Raw genomic sequence first — 26,160 nt, forward strand, 5'->3', positions numbered from 1 at the left:
GGAGCTCGAAACCTCTGCGAAAAAGCGGCCGAAGGCATTGGAAACATCCTCAGGGGCCACAAGGACGTCATTCGCGACCGTCAAGCCAGAAACTGGTGAGTGGACCTTAGTGCCAGATAGCCGGCGCAGGCTACCCCAGACAACAGAAGAAGGAGTAAAACTGTTGAAGGTGCTTGTGAAAGCAGCCCAGCTGGCTTTCTTGCTTTCTTTAATAATACGACGGCACTGCGCACGTAATAGTTTATAAGTGATACAATTCGCCACTGTAGGGTGGCGTTTAAAGGTGCGTAAAGCACGTCGACGAGCACGTAAAGCGTCTCTACATGCTGCAGTCCACCAGGGGACCGGTACGCGACGTGGAGAAGAAGTAGGGTGAGGGATGGAATATTCAGCAGCAGTGGAAATGACTTCTGTGAGGTGTGCGACCTGACTATCGCAGCTTGTGAAGGTTTGATCCTGAAAGGTCGCCCTGGAAGAGAAGAGCCCCCAGTCTGCTTTGGAGATGTTCCAACTAGATGAGCACGGAGAGGGGGTATGATGCAGGAGATGGATGACACACGGGAAGTGGTCGCTCGAATATGTATCAGAAAGGGCATACCACTCAAACCGGCGTGCAAGTTGGGTAGTACATATAGAGAGGTCTAAATGGGAATAGGTGTGAGATGTGTCCGAAAGAAATGTAGGGGCGCCAGTATTGAGGCAGACAAGATTGAGCTGGTTGAAAAGGTCTGCTAACAGGGAGCCCCTCGGGCAGGATGCTGGAGAGCCCCAAAGGGGATGGTGGGCATTGAAGTTTCCAGTTAACAAAAATGGTGCAGGTAGCTGAGCAATAATTTGCATCATGTCTGCCCTGGTAACGGCAGACGACGATGGAGTGTAAACGGTACAAATAGAAAATGTAAAAGTGGGGAGAGTAATTCGGACGGCAACTGCCTGCAGGCCGGTGTGCAATGTGATGGGATCGTAGTAAATATCATCCCGGACCAGCAACATAACCCCTCCATGAGCCGGAATACCTACCACAGGGGGTAGGTCAAAACTCACAGAGGTGTAGTGTGCCAAGGCAATGTGATCGCATGGGCGTAGCTTCGTTTCCTGGAGGGCTATGACGAGCGGACGGTGCAAGCGGAGCAGCAACTTCAAGTCCTCTCGGTTGGAGCGAATGCTGCGAATATTCCAGTGAATAAGTGCCATCGTGAGAAGAAAAGGAAGATGAAAGAAGGGGTCACCTCGAAGGCCGTTGAGGGCCTGGGTTCGAGCGAGTACTGCCGCCGCTATCAGTAGGCGGACAGTCATCGTCCATTGGTTCTATAGGTTCATCGGCCATCTCGTTAAGATGGCCGGGAGGAGGAGCTTCCTCCTCCGGTGGACGGCCAGATGTTCTTCCGAGGATGTAATTAAGTAGCGAAGGAATTAGCATATTTCATTAAAATATAAGAGGTATTAGAGATAAAGTTAGTGAACTGCATATAGATGTTGACTATGAAATTATTGATATATCACAGCACAACTTAAATAATCTGACAATTCAGAGGCTTCCTTTACCAGGCTACAGATTAGCTGAATGTTTCTCAAGGAGTTCCTTGCGGGGTGTGGGAGTGGCTCTGTACAGAAAAAACAGTATTCCATTACAGTCCATAGACGTATCACGACACTGCACTGAGGAAATATTTGAATGTTGTGCAGCGGTAGTTGAATTTAGTGAAACTAAACTTCTAATTGTTGTTGTTTATAAGTCCCCTAACTCCGACTTCAGAGCATTTCTGCTCAAGCTACAGAGGGTTTTTTGGATTAGAAAACTAAGTAAGTCACGAGTGCGCAACAACTTGAGTGCGAAACGCCAGCCGTTGTGGCCGAGCGGTACTAGGCGCTTCAGTTTGGAACCGCGCGACCGCAACGGTCGGAGGTTCGAATCCTGCCTCGGGCATGGATGTGTGTGATGTGCTTAAGTTAGTTAGGTTTAAGTAGTTCTAAGTTCTAGGGGACTGATGACCTCATATGTTAAGTCCCATAGTGCTCAGAGCCATTTGAACCATTTGAGTGCGAAACTGTGAAATTGTCTGCGTGTGCCCGTAAGCCGACAGTTTGTACCAGATACAAATTATGTCTTCAGTGCGGCAGAAATAATTAAATAATACTGAAAATTTGTTTTCTTAGTGATCCATGTTGTCGAGAGATGCTAAATAATATGAAAGCGCATCACACGCAGTGCGGCTGCACTGGGTTTGCAGTCCCCCCCCCCCCGGCAGGACGGCGTGACGTGGCGGTGGCGGGACCGTGGAGCGCCGCTGACATCTGAGCAGCCCCTGCACGGGCCGCGAGCCGACATGAAATTGAATTGTTTATTCTTTACTATTTGGAAAATTCAGAAATTTATTTCAGTTGAATCTATATGGAGCACTTATTTTAAAAGAAAATCCATTTCCACGCATCCCAGATTTGGATTTATTTTTAGCGGTCACAGCGGAAGGCAGCCAACATGTGATGGGAAAGGAGTGGAGGCAGGGGTGAGGGGGGTGCCAACAAAGCAGGTGGTTGTGAAAGAAATATCTCGAATCGTCTCTGGTACTCACAACTGTCTTCGTGTAGTTGGTGTTGATATCATCGAGTGCAGATGAGTATCAACAGCCCGCGAGAGACAGTGACGTATTCCACATCGAGCTGTCGATCCCACGTGACGACAAGGTTACGTCGCGACATTTGGTGTCTCTGTTATTGTCCAGGCTGTTTTGACACGATCGCAGTTATGCCCCATTATCCAGCAGCAGGCACCAAAAACAGGTGCAGATTCTGTGGACATTCTTGCAGACCAACTGCCGCCCTTTCACTGGCATTAGAGCACGTATGTATCAACGGGACAATGCAGCCTGCTGTGAGTTCGCCACCAGTACTTGGTCTTTTTATTAAAAGCTGTACTTAAGGTTTTATATTTATTTGGCTACTAGTTTCGACGTTGCGTCAACGCCATGTCCAGGCTCTAAATAACACACCGTACATAAAACAAACAATGTGAAACATCAGTAGTCTGTGAATATTGCACAAAATAAATATAACATATTATATAAAGGATGAATTCGTTAAAAGAAGTTAAATTTCGTTCAACTAACAGGAAGGAAAATACGCACTGCCAATCAAACATATGTAAGGTATGGATCCATTGTTTATAAATAGTGAAAGGAGGAAAGGAGTTATGTTTGCATAACACTGTATCGTCATCACTATAAAGTAACAAAGTGAAATAGGTTACTGAAACAACACCATCCATAACGATGTGAAACTCAAGCGTGGAGGAACTGGAAGAATGGTGTGGAAAGCAGTTTAGGTAGTCAGTAGTGTAAAATACATACATATGAGTCAGTTCATTAATATACTCATTCCAACAATAGAAATGTAAGCTAACATGCCTCTAAAATGTACCATTCCAACGTCTGTGCCTCATTTAGGGAGATAACCTAGGTCTAAAGTAATCTAATTCTAATATGTAAAAGAACGATGAAGTACATAACAATGCTTAATATAGAGGTAAACAGGGTGTTGACAGTCAAAACAGTTCGTCACATATGTAAAATACTTGTAGTTCCTCTAATAACTAAATAACTAATTACTAAAGAAGAGTACACAGTAAGGTATACCAAGTATAACTCTCGTATTGTTATACGTAATCTAGTCAATGGTTGACATAAGTTAACAACAATCATTGACACGTCTAAACACCCACTTACTTGGACGACTAAAGTCTAACATTTATGTTATCACTACGCCATAAGTACTCACTCATTTCTCCTATTCTTATAAAACTGTTGTTGTAGAAAATTACTAGTTTAAACATATTGACTCTCCACTCATTTACAGGGCGGATCATGAGAGTGGGGGGTAAAACTATATGAATAAAAGGAACATCAAATGATTAGGACAAAACTGAATTATAGGACTGACTCGTATAAATGAAAGATGATAATTGGTCAAAGTATAGATTATGTGTGAGGAAGGCTTGTTCTTCCACCGAAGTGACAACACGGTGACCTCCGCAGTACATATGAACGAATACAGAAACGTAAACTACTTGTCTTGTACTCAAAAGCTTCAGACCAGGGGAATCAATCCAATTATACGAGATTCGACACAATCTAGAGCCAAATTCCCATATATAAGACGAATAACGATGAAAATCCTTCGTAATGATTGGTATATTGGTTACCAGACGTCCGTTAACCATTAACAGAAGGACATATCTCGCGATAATGCGTCATGTGATTGAAGGAATAATGTCAGTCATATTACAACACTACATTTGTAAAGATCTATGATACTATTTATCCATATTAACGAAGAAGCAAATTCAAAGACAGGGGTTAGTTACTGCTCATACTACAGACATTAATGTTCTATACTGTATGTCATAGGTTATCAGAAGTAGTGGTTCAAATTGCAAAGACGCCTACTGATCAAAGAATTGAGAGTCCACTTACACAATCGTTATTACTGTGCAATAATCATGGAACAGAACACATCGGCATCGGTATTTCATCACTAAACTACAATTACAATCTCTTGCATTGTTTAACTATAAGTGAAATATAGTTTTATTTTCTCAGGTGAGAATGTCGTTACTATCACTGCCAGTACCATATTGCAAACATCTGTCGATCCTGTAACCACTACTAATATGGAATTATAACGTAAAATGCAGATCTTTGTACAGACACAAAACGTTCCAGATGAAAGACGTTTATTAAGAAAAAATGTTGTAGTGGTACCAATAACCAAGGTGTAATTCAACTTCATGTAAACGTCTACAGTGGAACAGGAGGCATAAAGACAGGGCCTATACTGAAGTTGAATGCCCCACTTTACCTAAAGTTACGTTCCTCCAGCACTACTTGCATAATCTTCTAAATGTATAGTGATAGAGGAACTAAATACTTTAATAAATACTTTAACTATACGAGTTGCCCTGTAGTTCCGTATTCGTTATTGCATCAAAATCTACCACGCTTCCTTATTTTGTAATATATCAGGTACACGGTTAGTCTGTTAAAGTAATCCGGTAAAGTTCAGAAACGACATACATAGGGGGAGCGGATTCCTTATAAGTACGTCGTTTATGTAACCATGTTCGTAGCAAACGTCAAAGAGCTGAACTTCTAGCCAAGAAGGAAGATAAGGCATTCCGCAAGTGATTTGCCAGTAACACATGGCATACGAATAGAGAAACGGTCGTATTTCGTTGTTACTGCTTATGGGACGTCTATGTCGGCAACACGCCGTTCACTTTGATGAAATCAATTGTGTGTGGCTGAGTACTAGAAGTCCGCGGTGAGACCAGTACTTGTTCCACATGGATGGCGGGCAGTAACTAGTGTGAAGTTAAAGTCAGTGGGTCAAAGATAATAAACAGGTAACTTCATCGACTAAGATGCATTGCCAAAGGAGCAGCCAAATCACAATAACGAGAGTCGATATATTTTATGCAGACGTGTGAAAGTCGTATGGATACAATGTAAATTACTCCGAATCAAACTCTTCACGTTGATTATATTTTTAAAATAACCTTATTACTGGCTGAAGAAAGTGAGAGACCTTTCATACGCACGAAAGTGCAGTTGATAGCTCATACATCACACGTCGAACGTATTGAAAGAAGGGGAGAGGGAGAAGGGGACAGACGTGACGTGGTGATAAAGCAAAAAACGTGGGCAAAAGTCCATGACACTGTGCAATTCTTCACTATATGTCTGTTCGCATTGCATATGGGCTGTGTAACAAAATAGTATTCAATCCACATGCAGAAAATACAATGGTGCCACATGTGTATAATTGAAAAATATAACAATCGTTAACACACGTAATTGTCCACATAAACAGACAGGAACCCTTGCCATACTCGATGGATATATATATATATATATATATATATATATATATATATATATATGCACTGCAGGTGTAAGAAATATAAAAAACAGTGACAGTCATAGAGTTGAAATGGAATACTAGCCATCGAGTATGGCAAGGGTAAGATACGTGGGTTACGTGGGCTCTTAGCCGTAGTCCGAAAATTGTCGAAGAATGCCTTATTGTTTGATTGGACCTGATCATTTAGGAGGGTCACTGGTTCTTTCTGTAACGCAATATAAGTTTCTAGGTCTTCTAATAAATCCGTAGTTTCCCCTTTGTCTACAAAATGCGGTATTTTAAAATTCTTGTCAATAATCGTGACATGGTGATAGATGTTGTTTAAAAGTTGAATATTTCACAGTGTGAAGTGTTGTGTGTTCTCGGTATCTTTCTTTAAAACTTCTTCCTGTCTGGCCCAAATATATGCATTCACAATCATCACAGGTAATCCTATAAACCCCAGATTTCTGGACGGTTCAGAGTGTTCAACCAAGTGTGTAAGTAATCTAGACAGCATGTGTGTGTTTCCAAAACATATTTTAACGCCAATTTTGTTAAAGGTCCGTGCAATGTTATGGGATATTGGGCCGATACTGGCGAATGCTACCTTTTTCTTTGTGTAACGTTCGGTGGTTATTTTATTCGAGTGATCGGAGTTTTTATTTATAATCTTTGAATGAATGCTGTCAACTATTTAGCGTCTGAAGCCATTACTGTACGCTGTGTCTTTATGGACGTGTTTTTCATGTTCGATGTCTTCTAAGGAATTTTTTGCTGGTCTACTGATCGTACTGTAGAAGAAGGACATCTTATATCTGTCATGGTGTGCAGAATTGTGCGAAATGATTGGATCTGTGGTAGTCGGTTTCTCATAAATTGCAAACTTGTGGTTTCCTTCAACATTCATTAATGTAATGTCTAGATAGTTAATTCTTCTATTTTCTTCACTTTCATATGTAAACTCTATGTTATGATGTAACCCACTGAATGTTTCAATAATCCTGTCTAGATTGTTACCCTCATCTCCATATAATAACATTGTGTCATCTACATATCGGTAATAGTACAGTATCATATGTATTATCTTGTTGATTCGTGAACAACCCAGTTTCGAGATAATCAATGAAAATGTTTGCCAGTGTCCCTGACAAGCAGCATCCCATGGCTAACCCATCTAGTTGTTTGAACATTTCTCCATTGAATGAGAAGAAGTTATGTGACGTACTATTTCTATTAATCTCAGGAACTCATCAATTTTTGCTATTGACATACATTTATGTGTGATGAAATTTCTTCTGATAAGTAATAGTACATCTTTTACAGGAACATTTGTATATAAATTAACAACATCTAGAGATATCCATTTGTAGCCTTCTGGTATTCGGATCTGTTTAATCTTATCCACTAGGTCATAAGCATTATTTACAAGGAACTGCTGTTCAAAGACATAGTTTTTAGTCAAAATGTTATTTACTTTATTGCGAAGCTTATATGCTGGGCTATGAATGGTTAGGGGTCTCGAGCTGCGCAGAATGGTTTCCTTGATTTGAGACGCGTGCAGGGTGGATTGCGCAGTGGGTAGCCTTTGGTAAAGCTTTACGTTATCAACCTTTTCCCGTTCGCGCCTCGCTGCTTCTTGTCGTCTCAGATGTGGTGGGGCGATGCTACAGAGAGCAGCCAGCCAAGGTGCTGGGGCTGATCTCGTGGTGTCACTCATCTGAGCATCTACCTTACTGGCACGCACACTCCTGTACCACACAGGTGCGCAATGTTCAGCCACAGGTTATACGAGGGAGAAGGCCGCTGTACGGAGAGTGTCAGCTAGTGCTCCCCAGGAAGTTCCAGCTAGTTTCCGGATAATGTTGTTCCTGGTGTTTAACATTTCTGCTAGTGATGTGAGGTGAGTCCTCTACATAAATGATTGGTCCAGTGTGATTCCAAGATATTTAGGATGGCTGTTTTTAACTGTTTTGTCGCAGAAGGTGAGATTTGGTGGCTGGTTTGCTAACCGGTTGTTGAGGTGGAAAGCTGTCACTTCTGATTTTATGGGGTTATGGCACAATCTCCAATTTATGTAATAGTCACCAGATACTCTAAAGTCCTGTGTGAGCACATTTTCTCCCTCCTCTAGGTGCTTGCTTTGAAATGCAATGGCGGTATCGTCAACGTAGCAGAGCTTCGTAGATATGGTTTCTAGCATGTCACTTATGTACAGGTTGAACAATAGCAGGGCCAGGACAGATCCTTGTGGTAGGCTGTTCTTACGTTTATACGACTTGCTCGTTCTGTCATGGAGACTCGGAAATATCGGTTTTTCACGATGTTGAACAGCAGTGCTGTTAGTCTTCAGCATGGAACAGTTTGCTTTACCTTTAACATTAGTCCATCCAGCCACACAGTGTCTTAAGCAGCAGTTAGATCTGCAAATGCTACTTAAGTTTTCACCCTTTTCGATATATGATGTGTGCGCCAATGCCTGCTCACAGCAGCTGCGGTTTTGCCCGAAGTCTGCTTGGTAGGGAGGCACTTTGCTATCAGCTGTTTGGTAGATCCTATTGTAAATTAGCCGTTCCAGTAGTTTGTAGCAGACACTGAGAAGGGCAATTGGACGATAGCTTGAGGGATCGTCTTTCGGTTTTACTGGTTTGAGGATTGCATGGGTTTTTGCTATCAGCCGGTACCTGACCCTTGCACAAGCAGTCTGTAAGGAATCTCTGTAGCCATGTCCTTCCATTTTTGCCAAGGTGGATGACAAATTCTGGGAACACTCCATCTAGACCTGCTGCTTCCCTTAGCTTTAGGCATCTTAAGGCTTTCTCAACTTCGATGTCAGTAAAAGGGGAGCTGAAGAGTGACCTTCCGTTGTGGGCCCCATCTATAGTTTTGAGCTCTTCTTGTAAACTTTTTGTGCTGCTGCTGTCCAGAGGGACATTGTCTGCTCGTGACTTGATGTGTTGGGCAATCTGCGGTGGGCTGATCTGTGATTTCTGGCTGATTTTCGGGGTTGCTGCCCCTAGTCGTCTGAGCAGGGACCATGTTTTGCGGCTTGAGTGGGTGAAGTCCAGTTCTTTGGTAGTTGTCAACCATCTTTCTTTCGTTTGGCTGTTAAGAGACTGGAGTACCTTGTTGCCTGCCTCTGAGTCACCTTGGGCTTCGTATTTCTTGCAGAGCTCTTCCATCTTCTTGTTACAGCAGGGCACACATTCTTTCCTGAAACCACATGGTATATTGCGTTTTGCTGTTCCTGTAATGACATCAACAAAGCGCGTGTAGTATTCTATGTCGCTGGGATCCAGCGGAGATGTCCATCACATTCCTTCGCATAAGACGTCCAGTTGGCTTTCCTGAAGTGGCGCCTTGGTTTTTAGACAGATCTGATTAGAGGAGTCTGAATTCCGATGGCTAAAAGCACTGGTCTGTGTTGGCTGTGAGGGAGACCTGGTAACACACCTTCTTTGTGTGGGGTACTGGGGTGTGTTGTTGATCAATTCTTAAAATGCAGAGATCTAGGGTTGTATCAGTCTGCCATCGGGCAGAGTGAAACGTTTCCAGTTCTTTGCATCGTATGAGAGGTGGTGGTGGTGATTTTCGATCCAAGCTGTAAGAGCTTCTCCGTTCGGATCATTTGTTCTGCAACCCCACATTTTATGGTGGCTGTTAAAGTCTCCTATATAAATTCCAGGATGAGGTACGTCTTGTAATTTGGGATTTTGCCACGTGTAATTAGGTAGTTTGTATAATGCTGTGATTATAATTCCTGCTACGTTGATTATTATGATTTTCGTGTTTTGTTCCTGATAGCTTGCAGTCACCGTATATTCCTGTATATCTTGACGAACGTCCACAATTGATCCATAAATATCGGATAGTATAATGCTTACTATTTTATATCCGGTTATTAAGGCTCGGGTGTTTATCTGCATTTCCTCGGCGAGATCAATTTCCTGCAGAAAAATGATATCAACTTCGTTTTCTATCGCTATTTTGCTCAAATACTCGCGTTTATCTCTCGATATCCCTTCTACATTTAGTAGCAAGGCTCGTACACAAGGTCCTATAGCTTTTGTTGATGTTTGGCTCTTAAAAGTGCCGTTGTGGGGTCGCTGCATGTCGTTTTGGCCGTGAGAGATACGAGATCTATTTCGGCCTCCATTTTTGTAGACTTTTATCCGTCCAGCTCTTGCAGTCCGTACCTGCAACATTGCTGTGAGTCAATAATAATCCGAAGTATGTATGTTCGCATCACACAGAAACGAGACTGAGAAATGATCACTGTGCAACAAAAATAAACTTTTTCTGCATGCAAAGTTGTAAAGACAGAGAGGTCACAATGCCTATGCCACTATACGACACAAAACGCGACTTTAGACATCGAGCACAGTCTCTCGATAAGCATATTCTCCAAAACCAATTAACATTTCGTGAACGTTATTCAAACTACGAAAAACACACGAACAATGACAGATGGAAAAAAAGACTGCACATCGTATAGTCACTAATACAGTGGTGACTGTCCTGTTATAGTAATTATAGCGCGTATCTATTAACTTAACGAGTTAAGTGCCTCAAACTGTTAAGCAGATCTCTTATTTTTTGTCATAGCTAACGACGAAAATCCCAAGCAGTCTATGTAAATGGTAATTAATTATAGACTTGAAGGTCAGTCGTAGGTATTTATTTACAACGCCATACTGGCATTAGCACTGCGTAGTCGACCCGTAACACATCTGGAAATACCTTTTCCACCAGCCATAGCTACGAGTCCATTCTAAAGTTAGTTTACCAGTCTTGGTTGTGTCGGAAGCAACGTGGACAGACGCGATGATTTCAGTCATCACGTGGAGTAATACTGAATTCCATCAGCATACTGGCTACAACACAGCTTCCAGTATTGCTGTTTTTTTTTTTTAATCGATTTCCACATGATGGCTATAAGCATTTAGGAAATAGATCTATGAAACACTGTAGGTCCTGATTGTCTTTTTTAAAGTATAGTATCAAAGTTTTATATCCTGACATTATCGAATAATCCATTAAAACTATTCTACAACAAGCACAAATCCATTTAAAATTATGAGACTTACACAGAGTGATTTTTTCCGCGATGTACAAACTCTAGGGACTGATCGATGAGAGAATACAGAACAAAAGAGGTCTAATGAACTTATGTCTGGAAATGCATGGTATCCATGCTAGAGACCACTTATTCAGTCATACTTTGTAGCAGAGACTGCGGTGTAACACGCGCTGTACCACGCAGCCACAGTTACAACACGCGTGGTTTCGTCCTACAGGGTGGTACTGTTCCTCATACGTCATGCCCTAGCGCCCTCTCCTGCCACAGTAGTTGATAATGTTGTGTTCGATTCACTTCTCTTGCCGACTCACATTGTAGTGGACGAGATACTGCTTTTTACACAATGGTTCCGTATTCGAATCGAGAGCTTGCCGCCATGGTGTTTACTTGTGGAAAGGCAAATGGCGACGGGAGGCGGGCAGCAAGGTTGTATCAGGAGACCTATCCCCGCCGACAACAATCACAGCATTAAATGTCTGCAACAGTGTTTCGCCATTTGTCTGAGACAGGGTCGTTTGAGGAAGCAGGTAATCATGAAGGACACATCCGAATTTTCGGACACCAGTCTTGCAGGAAACTGTGATCAACACTGAGAAAGGTGACCGCCGTGTCAGTACAGTCAGTTGGCCCGCCGGGACAGGGTAAGCCAGGCGTCCGTGTGGAACATTCTTCATGACAACTGTTATTACCCTCATCACTTACATCGTGTGCAGGGCTTACTGGCGACAGACTTTCCATATTGCGAGCAGTTTTGTCACTGGTTTCTTCATCAGGAAACCACTGTTCCGGGATTTGTGCCATCCAACCTAGTCAAATGGTTCAAATGGCACTGAGCACTATGGGACTTAACTCCTGTGGTCGTCAGTCCCGTAGAACTTATAACTACTTAAACCTAACTAACCTAAAGACATCACACACATCCATGCCCGAGGCAGGATTCGAACCTGCGACCGTAGCGGTCACGCGGTTCCAGACTGAAGCGCCTAGAACCGCACGGCCACACCGGCCGGCCCCAACCTAGTCAGATGAGGCCACTTTTAGGCGGAGTGGTATCTTCAGCTTTCACAGCAGTCATCTGTGGGGTAGTACGCAGAACCCACACGGTACGGTGGCAGCGAATCATCTGCATCGGTGCAGCCGGAATGTATTGGACAGTATAAATGGCGACCGTATTTTGGGACCAGTCGTCCTCGAACGCCGCCTAAATTGCCGGAACTATCGGCGTTTCTTTCGAGTGACTTTGCCTCCGCTGCTGGAGGAAGTGTAATTGATGATTCGAGGACTCTGGCTGCTACGTGATGGCGCTCCGGTCCACTTCGCCGCTAACGTTTGTACGCATCTCAATCGCGTCTTCCGTAGTCGATGGATCGGACGAGGAGGTCCAGTTACAGGGCCTGCTCGTTCATCGGATCTCAACCCGTGCTAATTCTCGTTATCGGGCCATCTCGAAAGTATCATGTGTCCAGAGCCCATTCGAGATTTGGAAACACTGGAGCAGCGCATTCATGTGGCTTTGACACCGTTCGGATGCAGCCTGGCCTATGTGAACGTGTGAGACACCACATCCTATGGCGCATACACGCGTGCGTTGAGGCACATGGAAAACATTTTCAACACATACTGTAACTGTGGCCGCATTGTACAGCGATATTAGACCGCAGCCTCCGTAATAATACATGATTGAATAAATGCTCTCTAGCAGGGAACCCATGCATTTACGGACATAAATTCATTAACCATTTTGTTCCTTACCATCTCACCGATCAATCCCTAGAGTTTGTACACAGAGGAGGAAATCACCCTGTACATTCCAATTTTAGAAGTCGTACCAGCAAAAGGACGTCATCATGAACAACATCTAATCCAGTATTACTGCCTCAGTTGCAAAACCATCTTGGGGATACGAACGCGAGACTTCGATAGGCAATGCTCTAAGTCTGGGTCTGGTTGACAAACAATTCCTCCTCTACTTATCAGGAAGGTATGGCCACATACATCAACACTATTTACTTTAACTCTAAGGAAGATGTCTGTTTATGCCCTCATGTCAATCGGCCGTAGTATTTGTAAAAGTGTACGACAAATTGTACTGCGTCACAATATGGCATCTTGAACATCAACAACAAATGCTTTTTTTATTAATGATGACTATTCACTGTAGTAGTAAGGGGCCATTGGGTAAATACGATGATGGCCAGCAGCGGATATACATGTATGTCCACTAGGCATGGGCGTAACGGCGACATTTTTTGCTCTGTACTCATTTTAACCTTTTACGTTTTAAAATAACTGCGCTTACAAACGATAAAAAATTTTAATATTGTTAAACAACTTGCTAGTTCAAATAAACCTTAAGAACGAAATTGGACAATACAAGCTTGGAAATAAACATATTTTACTTGGTGACTGAATGGAAATTTAACATTGGGTTTCTGTCTGGTATCATCTTCATGATTGTTCAAAATATTCTGAAGTAACGTTTGAAACGTTATTATTCCGAGAATGTTGTCGGTTTCTACTTAACCCTACCATATTTTCCCCGTGAAAATACCGGTACTCCTGAAAAGCTGTGATAAACTAACCAGCAGTTTCTTAAACACCGTAACATGTGTGGGCGTCAGTATGTAAAACCCGACTCTACTTAAATTTCTTGCAGAAATTACAGGGAAGTATGAAGTCAACCCTCCATTACTGTAATGAATGTGAAAGCTCTGTGGTCTTCAATATCTGAGCTTTGATTTAATGACAAAACATGTTGATACTGGGATATGTTTTACGTCGATAAACACGTGTTTATACGGAAAGAACATAAGCCGAATATATAATATACATATTATATATAATATGATGTACATAATATAATATATAATAATGTGTGAAATACACTTCATAACAGTTTAAAAATTTTATTTCTTTATTTACTTAGTTACTTTTTTTGGCGAAAAAAGAAGAAACGAACTTTCGTTTGTCTCATTTATTCTGCTGCAGCCTACACGATACCACGGTCCCCACTCTCTGTAATCGAATAGTACGTGGCATTGCAAATTTTACATTAAACTTCTTACCTAAGCATTTTTTCTTCGAGGAAAGGTTATTTTTATTTTATGTTGGAATAAAAGGTGCATTTGCGTCTACACAGCAGTGTTCACACAAATGACAACGCACCCCATCAACTGCGAACAAGACTACTTAAACTTTGTAGTCTGTCTTCTCTGCCCACAGAAACCGCTAAAATGTTATAAGAATAAGTGGAATAAGAGGCGATCCAGACACCTCACTGCAAGAAATTGCAAAAATTATTTGCTTTTTAAATTAAAAAGACAGTGTCAAAAATATTCAGAACATATTTGCATCCCACCTAAAATTCCGGCGTCGTGGGAAACAGAAGCCAAAAAAGCACTGTCCCTTTTTCTTTACTGGATGAATTCCAGCCGTCCGTTGTGCTTCTACTGTTCGCTGACAACAGAGAAACAGGTGACCACGAAATTAAGTTATTCTTCATTGACGTTCTTTCATAGCACAGTTACGCCGGGTCATCCGAGTTGGTCGGTTCATCGCTTCGTGTTTAAAGGGAAAATCTTTGTGCTCGTGTGCGGTCTTTAAAGTAAACTGTTTTGCACTCATGTGCGATTGGAACTGGATACAGTCTTTCTTTCTTTTCTTTTACAATTTTTTTCTTTTGTTTTGTTTGTTGGTTGACAATTTTGTTAAGTGCCTTATCATGTATAACAGTAAAAAAGCGAATGTGCAAAATTAAATGGGGCGGTATTTCGGAAATTATCGAAGGAAAGGCGAGAACGAGAAGCCAATGTTCTAAAAACGCTTGCCAGAGTAGATACATTTTTTGCAAAAAATGATGTTGGTTCGACTTCGAGTTCAAGTAGTACGGATGATATTTCTGGCATTGGAGCTGTTGTAAAAGCAGTAAATACAGACGAAACAAAAGTTGAAAATGAAGAAAAGCAAATTGTTCCTGATTTCGAGTTTCACAAAAAACTTTGTGTCGAGTCAGACATTACAAAAAGAAATAACCTCTTTAGTGATGATCCTGCAGAATCGTGTGTCAATGAATCAACAACTGAGATTCTCTTACAACGTGGCATTATTCAAAAATGTAACGGTGATTTTTCTAATTCAAGAAGATCAATAGGCGATAAAACCAGATATTTGAAAACAAATGTATTTTACCGTTGACTTTTAAATGGTGAATCAACTTTGCATGATTTTCTAGTATACACCTGTAGCACCGGTGCTGTTTGTGCACGATGGAAATTGTTCGGAGGTAGGACCGCGGTTGCTACTAATGGTATTGCAGATTGGAAAAATATTTCTTATATTTTATCTCATCGTGAGAATTCAGTTGAACACAACTTACGAGCAGCTTAGAGACAGAAGTCATGACACTTTTTGCAGGACCTGACCATCATTTTGCAGGACAATGCTCAAGCACGTCCTATTACTGATTTGTTTGACTGATTGGGCTGCTACGAGCTATACCACATACCGATCTTCCCTGAATTAAGCCCTCGTGAGTTCAACTCGATTTCTAAACTGAAGGAAACACTCCACGGCATTCGTTTAGAACTGCTGCAAATTCGTCGGGCAACAGACCGCGCCGCTCGAACTGTCAACACGAGTGGCGCTGCTGCTAAGAGTACCCTACGACTGGCCACATCGCTGCCAACTGGTTATACTCAATGATGGTGACTACTTTGAAGGCCAGTAAAACTTCGAAACACGTATCTATTTTGTACGAGCTGTACATAAATAGTTGCCACTATTAATGTTCCAACCCTCGTATATTACAACTGATGCGTATTCTTGGCGTCTAATGAAGTGTATAGTTATCACGGAAATATATGTTATCGGTTCAAATGGTTCAAATGGCTCTGAGCACTATGGGACTTAACATCTGTGGTCATCAGTCCCCTAGAACTTAGAACTACTTAAAGCTAACTAACATAAGGACATCACACATATCCATGCCCGAGGCAGGATTCGAACCTGCGACCGTAGCAGTCACGCGGTTCCGGACTCAAGCGCCTAGAACCGCACGGCCACACCGGCCGGCATATGTTATCGGAGAGTACGCTCAGATGAAAAAGTGTTAGTAAATAATGTAGTTCAGTTCTATCGATAGGCACGTAAATGCTTTGCTAATACCGTTAGAAAGAGCTATGGTGAGAGCAGCAGCTGCAGTACAAAACTGTTCAGCTCTTACATGGATTAAAGGTATTGTGTACACTTATTATGCAGCGTCTAGCTACACAGACCCTAATGCTTTACACATTAGCTATTAGACTATAAAACAAATTTGAGTTTTCCACACTAGCCTGTAGAATTATGTAATAGCAAATCCAGTTCGGTGTTTGTCCATCTGTATTTAGTTATTAGCTCGTACACCGAAATTTCTATTCATTTCTTACGCTTTCTTATAGATTCACGTATTAATATGATACACATTCAAGATATTAGATCGTAAAACAACGGTTTAATTTTAATTCTGAACGCATCTCTGTGAAAGTATGTATTAATTTCTAATGTGTGACACGTTGGCTTCAATTTTTAGATCGTAAAACAACTTTTTTGTTTTCATTTTCAACAATTTCGAGTAAAAGAACATATGAAGAGTGAATGTATAACAAAAATCCGTTGTCTCCTACACGCTCTGCTGAATTTTTAGGCCATAAAAGAAAAGCTCTTTTCCTTGTATTCGTTTCTGTTGTCTTTCGACAGAAGAATGTGTTAACACAATGCAGTTTTAAGTTTGTTTTATCCGCTGCCGTACACCAAGTACAGTTCAGGAACCATATCACATTTTGATTGAGCGCGACTAGACCGCTGACGCGTCCTTCAGAACAACGAATAGCAGAGTACGGAAACAGCTCACAGCGCTCCCACCCAAAACGGTAATTATAAAGTGATCGGGTGATAGTTATTATTTAAAACATGTTTTTGTTTTTGGGGGAGGGGGGGGGGGACGTCCGCATGTAATATGGTGTGGCTATGGGCACAAAATTCTTAAATCCGCCACTGATGATGGCAACACTTCCAGTGACACGATCTTCTAAAAGTGACCGCACTCACACTTTATTCAGTTTGCCATGATGTGGGCACCCCATGGTCACGCATTGGGCATAATCTACATTTGAGTCCTCAGCCCAACACTTAGGCAGCTGCTGTAGTGGTCGTTAACAGATAAGAACTCATTATTTTTTATATGAGCACACACAAACCGGGCGACTTCAGATAATCAATTGTCTCATTAGGTAATTAAAATAGCACGCAGTTTGATAACATTTTGCATCACACGTCAAGCATAGTTAGTCGGTTATCCATAATAATAACAAAAACATATGAGTAAAGACTTCATATGACCGAAAGGCTATTTACAATTTGTACAGAAACCAGACGGCAGTTATAAGAATTGAGGGACATGAAAGGGAAGCAGTGGTTGGGAAGGGAGTGAGACAGGGTTGTAGCCTCTCCCCGATGTTATTCAATCTGTATATTGAGCAAGCAGTAAGGGAAACAAAAGAAAAATTCCGAGTAGGTATTAAAATCCATGGAGAAAAAATAAAAACTTTAAGGTTCGCCGATGACATTGTAATTATGTCAGAGACAGCAAAGGACTTGGAAGAGCAGTTGAACGGAATGGACAGTGTCTTGAAGGGAGGATATAAGATGAACATCATCAAATGCAAAACGAGGATAATGAAATGTAGTCAAATTAGGTCGGGTGATGCTGAGGGAATTAGATTAGGAAATGAGACACTTAAAGTAGTAGATGACTTTTGCCATTTGGGGAGCAAAATAACTGATGATGGTCGAAGTAGAGAGGATATAAAATGTAGACTGGCAATGGCAAGGAAAGCGTTTCTGAAGAAGAGAAATTTGTTATCATCGAGTATAGATTTAAGTGTCAGGAAGTCATTTCTGAAAGTGTTTGTATGGAGTGTAGCCATGTATGGAAGTGAAACATGGACGATAAATAGTTTGGACAAGAAGAGAATAGAATCTTTCGAAATGTGGTGCTACAGAAGAATGCTGAAGATTAGATGGGTAGATCACATAACTAATGAGGAAGTATTGAATAGGATTAGGGGGAGGAGAAGTTTGTGGCACAACTTGACCAGAAGAAGGGATCGGTTGGTAGGATATGTTCTGAGGCATCAAGGGATCGCCAATTTGGTACTGGAGGGCAGCGTGGAGGGTAAAAATCGTAGAGGGAGACCAAGAGATACATCAAGCAGATTCAGAAGGATGTAGGTTGCAGTAGGTACTGGGAGATGAAGAAGCTTGCACAGGATAAAGTAGCATGGAGAGCTGCATCAATCCAGTCTCAGGATTGAGGACCACAACAACAACAACATGACAACACTTTTGGTAATAAACCTAGGTGTGGTTGTAATTTTTGTCTTTAAGATGAAAACCACAAGGCCTGGGGTAGGGTGGATGCCATTTTATTTTCTATTTGAATGGCGGCATACTAATAGAGGCAATTACCCTACAAGACACCTATGCCATTTAACATCAAGAGAGCAATTCCTTATATTTTTAAATAATAATAATAAGAAGAAGAAGACGAGGAAGAAGAATAACATATAACTGTAAAATGCACACTGGATGTCATTATCCGTGTGACCTGTAACTCAAAGGTCAATGTTGTTTAGTCCTTAAAGGAACTTAGTTCGTTTGCGAGTATCGCAAGTTCCTTAGTAGAAGATGGTGCACCAACGACGAAGTATGACCAATAAAATGTAGGATCGTTGGAAACAGTGTGAAACGCTTGTAAGGGTTTTGCAGCGGAGGTTCTGCTGAGAAGTAATTGCTTCGAAAGAAATTCGATACACCTCGCGCCGTTTCCGAATTATTTAGCACTGAAGTTAGCCAATCAGTTCGTGGGGAACACAAATTCCAGTTGCGTGCAACAGACACTGCCGCCAAACATGATCTTCGTTTGGTTTCCTCAAACCTAAGAATCGTAGCTTTTGTTGACCTTGCTTAAATTTATCACTTCCGGGAAAAGCGAAAGCACATTTTAACTGGTGAGCTTCTGAACAAGTGCCAGCTCAGAGAGCTACAGATGTCTGTGCGTTACCACATTTCAGCACGTGCAAGTCTCGCATTTGCGCGCGCAACCACCTGATTGACTAACTTCTATGTTAGATAACCCGGAAACGGCCAATGTATCGAACTTTTCTCCTAAAAATTACTTCTTAGTGAAAATTCCCTGCAACAGCCTTACAAGCTTTTCAGACTGTTTTTAACCACCCTGTATTCCAAATAGCTTTAATGTATTATACACTACTTAAATGTGTAGAACGCAGAATATTTACAAACGCTGCGCAAAATACATCCTCATGCCTAACAATAATAAAAACTGTTGAAAATGTCGGAAGCTGCTCCTGGCGATGTCTTGTGGCCACTCTTTCATGTGATTCTAAAGTCAGCCACTAGACCGAAGACTGACAGAACACGTCATGGGTACACTATGCTCTCCCCTGCCTCTTATTGAGTTCCTGTATCGAAAATGCAGGAATATTTGTGTTTTCACATTAGCGCCACGTAGTTGGACATACTAGAGTGGCAGCAACATCAGATATACTGACTTAATTCCTGTGCGAAAACGTGACCAAATGCTAAATCTAGGTCCGAAGGAACGAGCCACGCCTAGCCCGGATGCGCATCAAGAAAGTGACTCACAAGAAATAACAGCGAAGTGGCCGAGCACTGATAAAATGGCGATAGTTGGAGGAAACACAGAATCACACCATCTCAAACCTCACTCACTGAAGCCGAAATTTCATGGCGTATACTAAAAGAAGGTGTCGAATTAGTTACCCACGAATAACTACGTAAAAAAGATCCGTCAGACATGATTATGGACAGCAAACGTTAATAACAAAATGAGGGTGAAAAAAGAGTACTACTACAAGTTCCTCGCTTCGAAAGCATCTGAAAACTGGAACGCTTACTGTGGTTCCAGACGTGATGCATAGCAGGTTGTCGCAGCAGCCAAAGCATCCCTTTACAGCGAGATCCGTGGAAAGCTTGACATGGCCGACATGGCACCTATCGCCTAGCAAATGAGCCACGTAGGCGTACTACTGACGGACGGAATCCTGCGGCAGCAGTAAAGAAGAATCATTGACTCAACGAGGAAAGCAGGGAGTACTTCGAACCAGCCTTCCACATTCCCTAGTAGGGCAACCATCGAGCCTCAAGTTGCAGAAACCCTTGGGAGGATGAAAGTTGGGAAGGGGACTGAACCCTCAAACTGCGGGCACCAGCACAGCTGTGGAGCTCAAGGTAGTGTGGCTGACAGGTTTCCTCAAAGACAGCAGGTGGACACTGAGCACTGTAGTCCCAATCTGGAAACAGCTTCTTATTTCATACGTTGAATATCTTAGAGCGCACCACACAAAGAAAAATGTGTAAAGTTGTCAATGTTATTACCAATTGGCGTGGTTTTGTAAAAGGCTGTGCGACTATCGATGCTATCCGTGTAACTTGTTTCTATGTTGAGAAACTCTGTGAGAAGTCTAAACATCTATATTTCGCCTTCATGTACATGGAAAAGGCCACTTCATCTCACATGATTTGCCTTACGAGATCGTCAAGGACGTGAAGCGCTCACTAAACGGTTCCAGTTGCTCTACCACAATCCTAAATACTCGCCCCTACTTGAGTAACAGGTGGTTTTCCTGTTTCCGTGGAGTCTGTCAGATATCTTCTCTTCTTGACCTTCTCTTCGTCATTATAATGCACATAATACGGCAACCATCGAGACAGACGTTCTAGGTTTGCCAGAGAGCAATATCTACAAGTATTTTGGCTCAAAAATCATACCGGCCGCTGTGGCCGAGCGGTTCTAGGCGCTTCAGTCCGGAACCGCGCGCCTGCTACGGTCGCATATTCGAATCCTGCCTCGGGCATGGATTTGTGTGATGTCCTTAGATTAGAGTTCTGTAGTTCTAAGTCTATGGGACTGATGACCTCAGATGTTAAGTCCCATAGTGCTCAGAGCCATTTGAACCATCAAAAATCATTTCCTAGTGCTCACTAGCTCCAGAAATCACAGACCGTCACAGCAATTCACGTCTTAAACGGTGGACCATCTCTGCTATATTTTGTGATGATAAGTCGCGGACTGCCTCGTGTCGAATATACACTGTCCTACAATCTGCCCACTCGCCGCGGGCGGTGCAGAATGTTGGCTCGCAAGAAAAGAAGCAGAGCAGAGTCTCACTGTAACGGAAACAGAAATACTTCGGTGGACGTCTGACTAGACACATGACGATAGTGTGACCAATAATGAAGCTGTCAGGCGATACGGAGTAGCACTATCGGGGAGAAGACGAGGGAAACCGTCTACAGTAGTATGTATGGACGCGTACTTCGAGCAGACCAAGAAACAATAGCAAATCGCGGAATTCTGCTGAGGGTCGACGGTAAACGACGTATCGCGAGAACGAGGCGACGTTCGCTAGATTGCCTCCTGAAGACGTCAAGACAAGCGCATCTGAATGCTGACCGAACACGAGATGGCGCCACGTGGAGAAAGAGAGATAAAAGGGACGGACCCAGGTACACTGCGGGAGAAACGGAGAGGAAGAAGAACAACAACAATATCTACTTTTCAGCTTGCCTTCATTCATCAGGTTGAAAGTTCGAAAACCAAGGTTAATCTTTGATTTCCAATTACCTTCAAAATTCTTCGGCGAAACTAAGTTGTTTGGGAAACTGTCAGACGGCAGTTGGACATTGCAGAGCAGGCAGGCAATGCGCTGTCTCTGATTCGAGTGCGTCTGAGCTTCCACGTTGTCTCGTAGAGTTGCTGGAGTCGAGAAAGTAGTGGCGTAAGGCAGACGTGGAAAATGAGATAAAAGCAGACGGAAACTCGATACAAGAAAGGATGTTCATTAACGACATGGATGAAAAGATGGTGATGAGAACTTACTGAGGAACTAGTGTTCTGATTTATTAATGAAGGAATAAACAACTGTGCAAATAATAGTGTTTTCAGCTACAATTTAGCAAATCACCATTAAATACAAATACGACGGATAATGTTTTAAAAACAAGCCACTGTGATCTAGGCAGAAGGCCTTACACGCCAGGAATGTCAATAAATTAAAAACTGTTTAAGAACTCGCTGCAATTTACAACTTACAGGTATTGAAATATTAAAAGTAAGTCACCACAAGCACAGCAGAAGGCATCAGACGCCAGGAATGGCAGTAAATAAGGTTTTAAGGCTTACTACTAAAACGTAGAAACACCAAATTAGAATTTTAAGGCAAACGATCACAATCGTGGCTGAAGGCCTTACACGCAACGAACGGCAATAATATAAAACTTTAGAAACATGCTGTAAAACAGCAAATACAATAGCAAAGGTTAATTAAAAAACAAGCAACTGATCACCAAACGGGTGAAACAAGATGATGGAAAACTTTATAAAACAAGGGACCGCAGACGGTGCTCCAGGAATCGACCTCTGAGAAGGTCCAGCAACGAACACTTTCGCGAGCGAAGCTGACTGTTGTGCTTGTTATTATGACGTGTAGGACGTCTAAGTAGACAACATTTTACAAGTAACTCACCACAGTTGTGGATAGCGATCATACGTGGCTAACACTAGTAGTCGGTGGTGAGATGGGCGTATTCCATGCGGAAGGCATGTAGTGACCAGTACGAAATCTCCGCTGCCTACTTAGACGTCCTACACGTAATAACAAAGAAGCACGGCCGTTTCTCCGTCCGCTTACCGCGTGTTGCTGTTCATCACTTTTAGTATGACTTAGCTTGCTTTGTAGATCAGTGTCGATACTTGAACTGTTTCTCCCGAGTGTAGAGATTCTGCTGTTTAATACTGATTATAAGATAGTAATCCACGTGTTTATATCCGCTTATACCTAGTATAGAGTTCAATATGTTGTCATTTCGATGAGTAACTTGCGCTCTTTAGACAGATTTTATACTTGGTACATTATTAACTTCCGTTATTATAGTCAGTCTGTCTTAATCAGTAAATTGGTGTTATACCCAACATAATTGTGCTTCCAACTTTCATGCTCGTTTCTTGTAAATCATTGGGTAGCCGATATGCTTTAACTACCAATTCTATACAACTGAATTATAAAGATAAGTAAAATGAAGTAGTGATTGGTACAGTAGTCTATTTGCCCATAGTAAATAGAGATTAAGCGCATCATTGATCATAAATAACTCGAATTGACACTCGACGAGATCACATACTTAATACATGAGTTACACAGCATGTATTTTACTGAGTGGATTTTTTTGTATGTATTTATTATAGGAACAACAAATAGGTTACATATATGACCGTTTATTTCAACTGACATTACCTAGATTGCTTCTATTTAGAGCACTGCCATGTACCTGATCGTGCTTTTGACTATATAAACTTACTGGAATTGATTATTTTAGACCTTTGTCATAGCCTTCGATGAGACACCGACATAGAAATTATTTCAGTAACGTTAACTTATACTTTTATTGGAATGAATAGTTCTTTTTATATTGATTAGTTTGTATTTTACACTATTGACTACCTTTTACCAACTGGGTTTCACACTATTTTTTTCGGTCCCTTATCATTTCTTTCGTGGTGTTAGGAACGAAGTTGTCTAAGTAAATTACGCCACTATTACCTTAGTATGACGACAGTACAGAATTTTGTAAACGTAACTCTAGTCTACCTTGCCCACCGTTCACTACTAGTAAACAATGAAGTTTACCTAACATATGTCTGATTGGCAATGCGTATATTCTCCTTTTTACAGTTCATTATTTAAATAAAAAAATAAAAATAATGATAATAATTTACAATGTTCCACGCCTATATTATTATCCATTAGAATAACGGCTTGTCGCTTAAGATTTTATATACTTCCATTTTTAATACCTGATATTAACCTACAATAATATGATTGTGCATATACAGCTTCAATTGTATTTAGTGATACCACGTAAATGGCTAATGTCCAGAGTGATGGTATTTTAACGGAAGTGACCAAAAATGTAATTAGTTTCATTAAAATTATCCATGATGTAATACGGTTATAATAGAATTGTTTTGCATAATAACTCATAAATTACTGTTGTTGCATTGGTTGTTTATGTATGGTATGTTGTATTTAGGGCCTGAAGATGATGATTTAACAACATCGAAACTAGTTGTCAATAAAACCAACACCTTAATACAGCTGGAGGAATTACGTCATTTTTTAACATACATTATACCAGCTGACGTCCCAAGTCGTCCGTTTTAATTATGGATATAGGAAGAAGGAACAGTATTTAGAGGTTTAGTGAACGAGTCCCTGAGGACTGGGAGTGATTCCGACGACAATCACTCTCGGCGGCCGTACGACAGACAGGACACCGAGCAGAGTCGAGGGCGGCGATACGTCGTCTCAGCGAGGAGCACGGCATTCAAAGTACACTGTGCGGGAAACCTGAGCTGAGCGCCTTACCACATCCAGGTCTCCCTGGTGTCGGACCTGTCGGCTGTGCGGCACGTGCGGCCATGTGCCACGACTTAACTGACGCAATGAACATTTGTTGGCGCACTTCCTGTCCAGTGATGAGGCTATCGCGACACCAGCACTACGTGGGCTGGTGAACAACCACACATCGGCACGGAATCTCAACGTAACACTCGAAAGCCGAACGTGTGGCCGAGCCTAGCCCACACCGCACTTGCGGTCGGCGCTTTGTTTTCGCTTCGGTGTCGTAGCTGGACACGCTCGAGCGATTCCTGCATCCCATATTGGTTTCCAGACAACAATCTCGACTCGGTGGTAGTTGAATAGGACGGCGCCCCACCGCACTTTGCGCACATAGTGTGTAGTTACCTCGACGAGACGTTCCCAGACAGCTGCACCGCGCGAGGTTCACCACGGTTGCAGCCAGAACGCTCGCGCGGCCTGAACCGCCGTCGCACTTGTCTGCACGGGCGCGTCTAGAGTCAGCCGCAGTAGGCCAATATTAGTGATCTGCAGAGCCAGCGGGAACGCATTTCGACAGCGGTGCGTACAGTCGCTCCAGCAGTGTCGCAACGTGCGCCGAGGTGCACTGGGGGGAGACGGCAGTGCTGCTCGGGCTAAGGGCAGTCATTTAGGACGGCAGTGATTTCACTGAATTGCAGTCTCTTCGTCCGTGTTACATTCATATTCCTTCAAGAACCGAGGTAAGTGTGCTAAATTGTCTCTCGACACAAATATGAGAACGTGGCCAATACAGAAATGTTCTTGACATGCATGTAGGTGGAAGTACCACTTAAGAACGAATTGAAAGGTGAAAGAGGCTGCCACAGGGGCTTAATAACTTTAAATTCCTAGCGGCTCTGCAAACCAACACAATGCAATGGAGATCCTTATAAAGGATTCAGTCGTAAGTTGTAGATTTTCCAGTATTTTCTATTTTACTTATTAGTTTTCTACATATTTAGGTATATTTTCGGCGTTTCCCATTAAATAGCTCTTTCTATCCAAATCCTGGGAGCAAGTTGTGTCGTGATTTGTACCATTAGAGCAGTTATTAATAACAAATTCCAATTGTACCGTTTCGTGCAGTGCGCCGTCGAGACGTACCTGTGTAGAAGAGCAGCCCGCTGGGCTGGCGCGTCTTGAAGACGAGCGAGATGGCGTCCTGGTTGCTGACGATGGGCTCGCCGCCGGTGCGGCTCAGGTCGTACGAGAGGAACTCGGCGCCCCGGAACGTCGCCTCGGACGGCGCCTTGTCTGCAACAGCGAAGCGCGCTCTCAGTGAACGGCCCACAGGCCGGCCGCGGCGCGCAGCACAAGTGCGTCCTGCTTATGTACACTGCTGGCCGTTGAAATTGCTACACCGAGAAGAAATGCAGATGACAAACGGGTATTCATTGCACAAATATATTATACTAGAACTGTCATGTGATTACATTTTCACACAATTTCGGTGCACAAATCCTGAGAAATCAGTACCCAGAACAACCACCTCTGGACGTAATAACGGCCTTGATACGCCTGCGCATTGAGTCAGACAGAGCTTGGATGGCGTGTACAGGTACAGCTGCCCATGCAACTTCAACACAATATCACAGTTCATCAAGAGTAGTGACTGGCGTATTGTGACGAGACAGTTGCTCGTCCACCATTGACCAGATGTTT

General features: G+C 42.4%; 1 protein-coding gene across 5 annotated transcripts in view; it reads right to left on the bottom strand.

Annotated features, from left to right (window-relative positions):
* The window catches only part of LOC124613920 (neurexin-1), a 2,081,056-nt gene that overhangs the window by 1,036,879 nt on the left and 1,018,017 nt on the right, over nt 1–26,160 (bottom strand). For all 5 annotated transcript variants that reach the window (XM_047142672.1, XM_047142674.1, XM_047142673.1 and 2 more), the window contains one exon: nt 25,603–25,752. In XM_047142672.1, coding sequence (XP_046998628.1) covers nt 25,603–25,752 — 150 coding nt within the window. The remainder of the gene's footprint in view (nt 1–25,602; nt 25,753–26,160) is intronic.

This window comes from Schistocerca americana, chromosome 4, assembly GCF_021461395.2.
Source record: "Schistocerca americana isolate TAMUIC-IGC-003095 chromosome 4, iqSchAmer2.1, whole genome shotgun sequence".
NCBI classification, from domain to species: domain Eukaryota; kingdom Metazoa; phylum Arthropoda; class Insecta; order Orthoptera; family Acrididae; genus Schistocerca; species Schistocerca americana.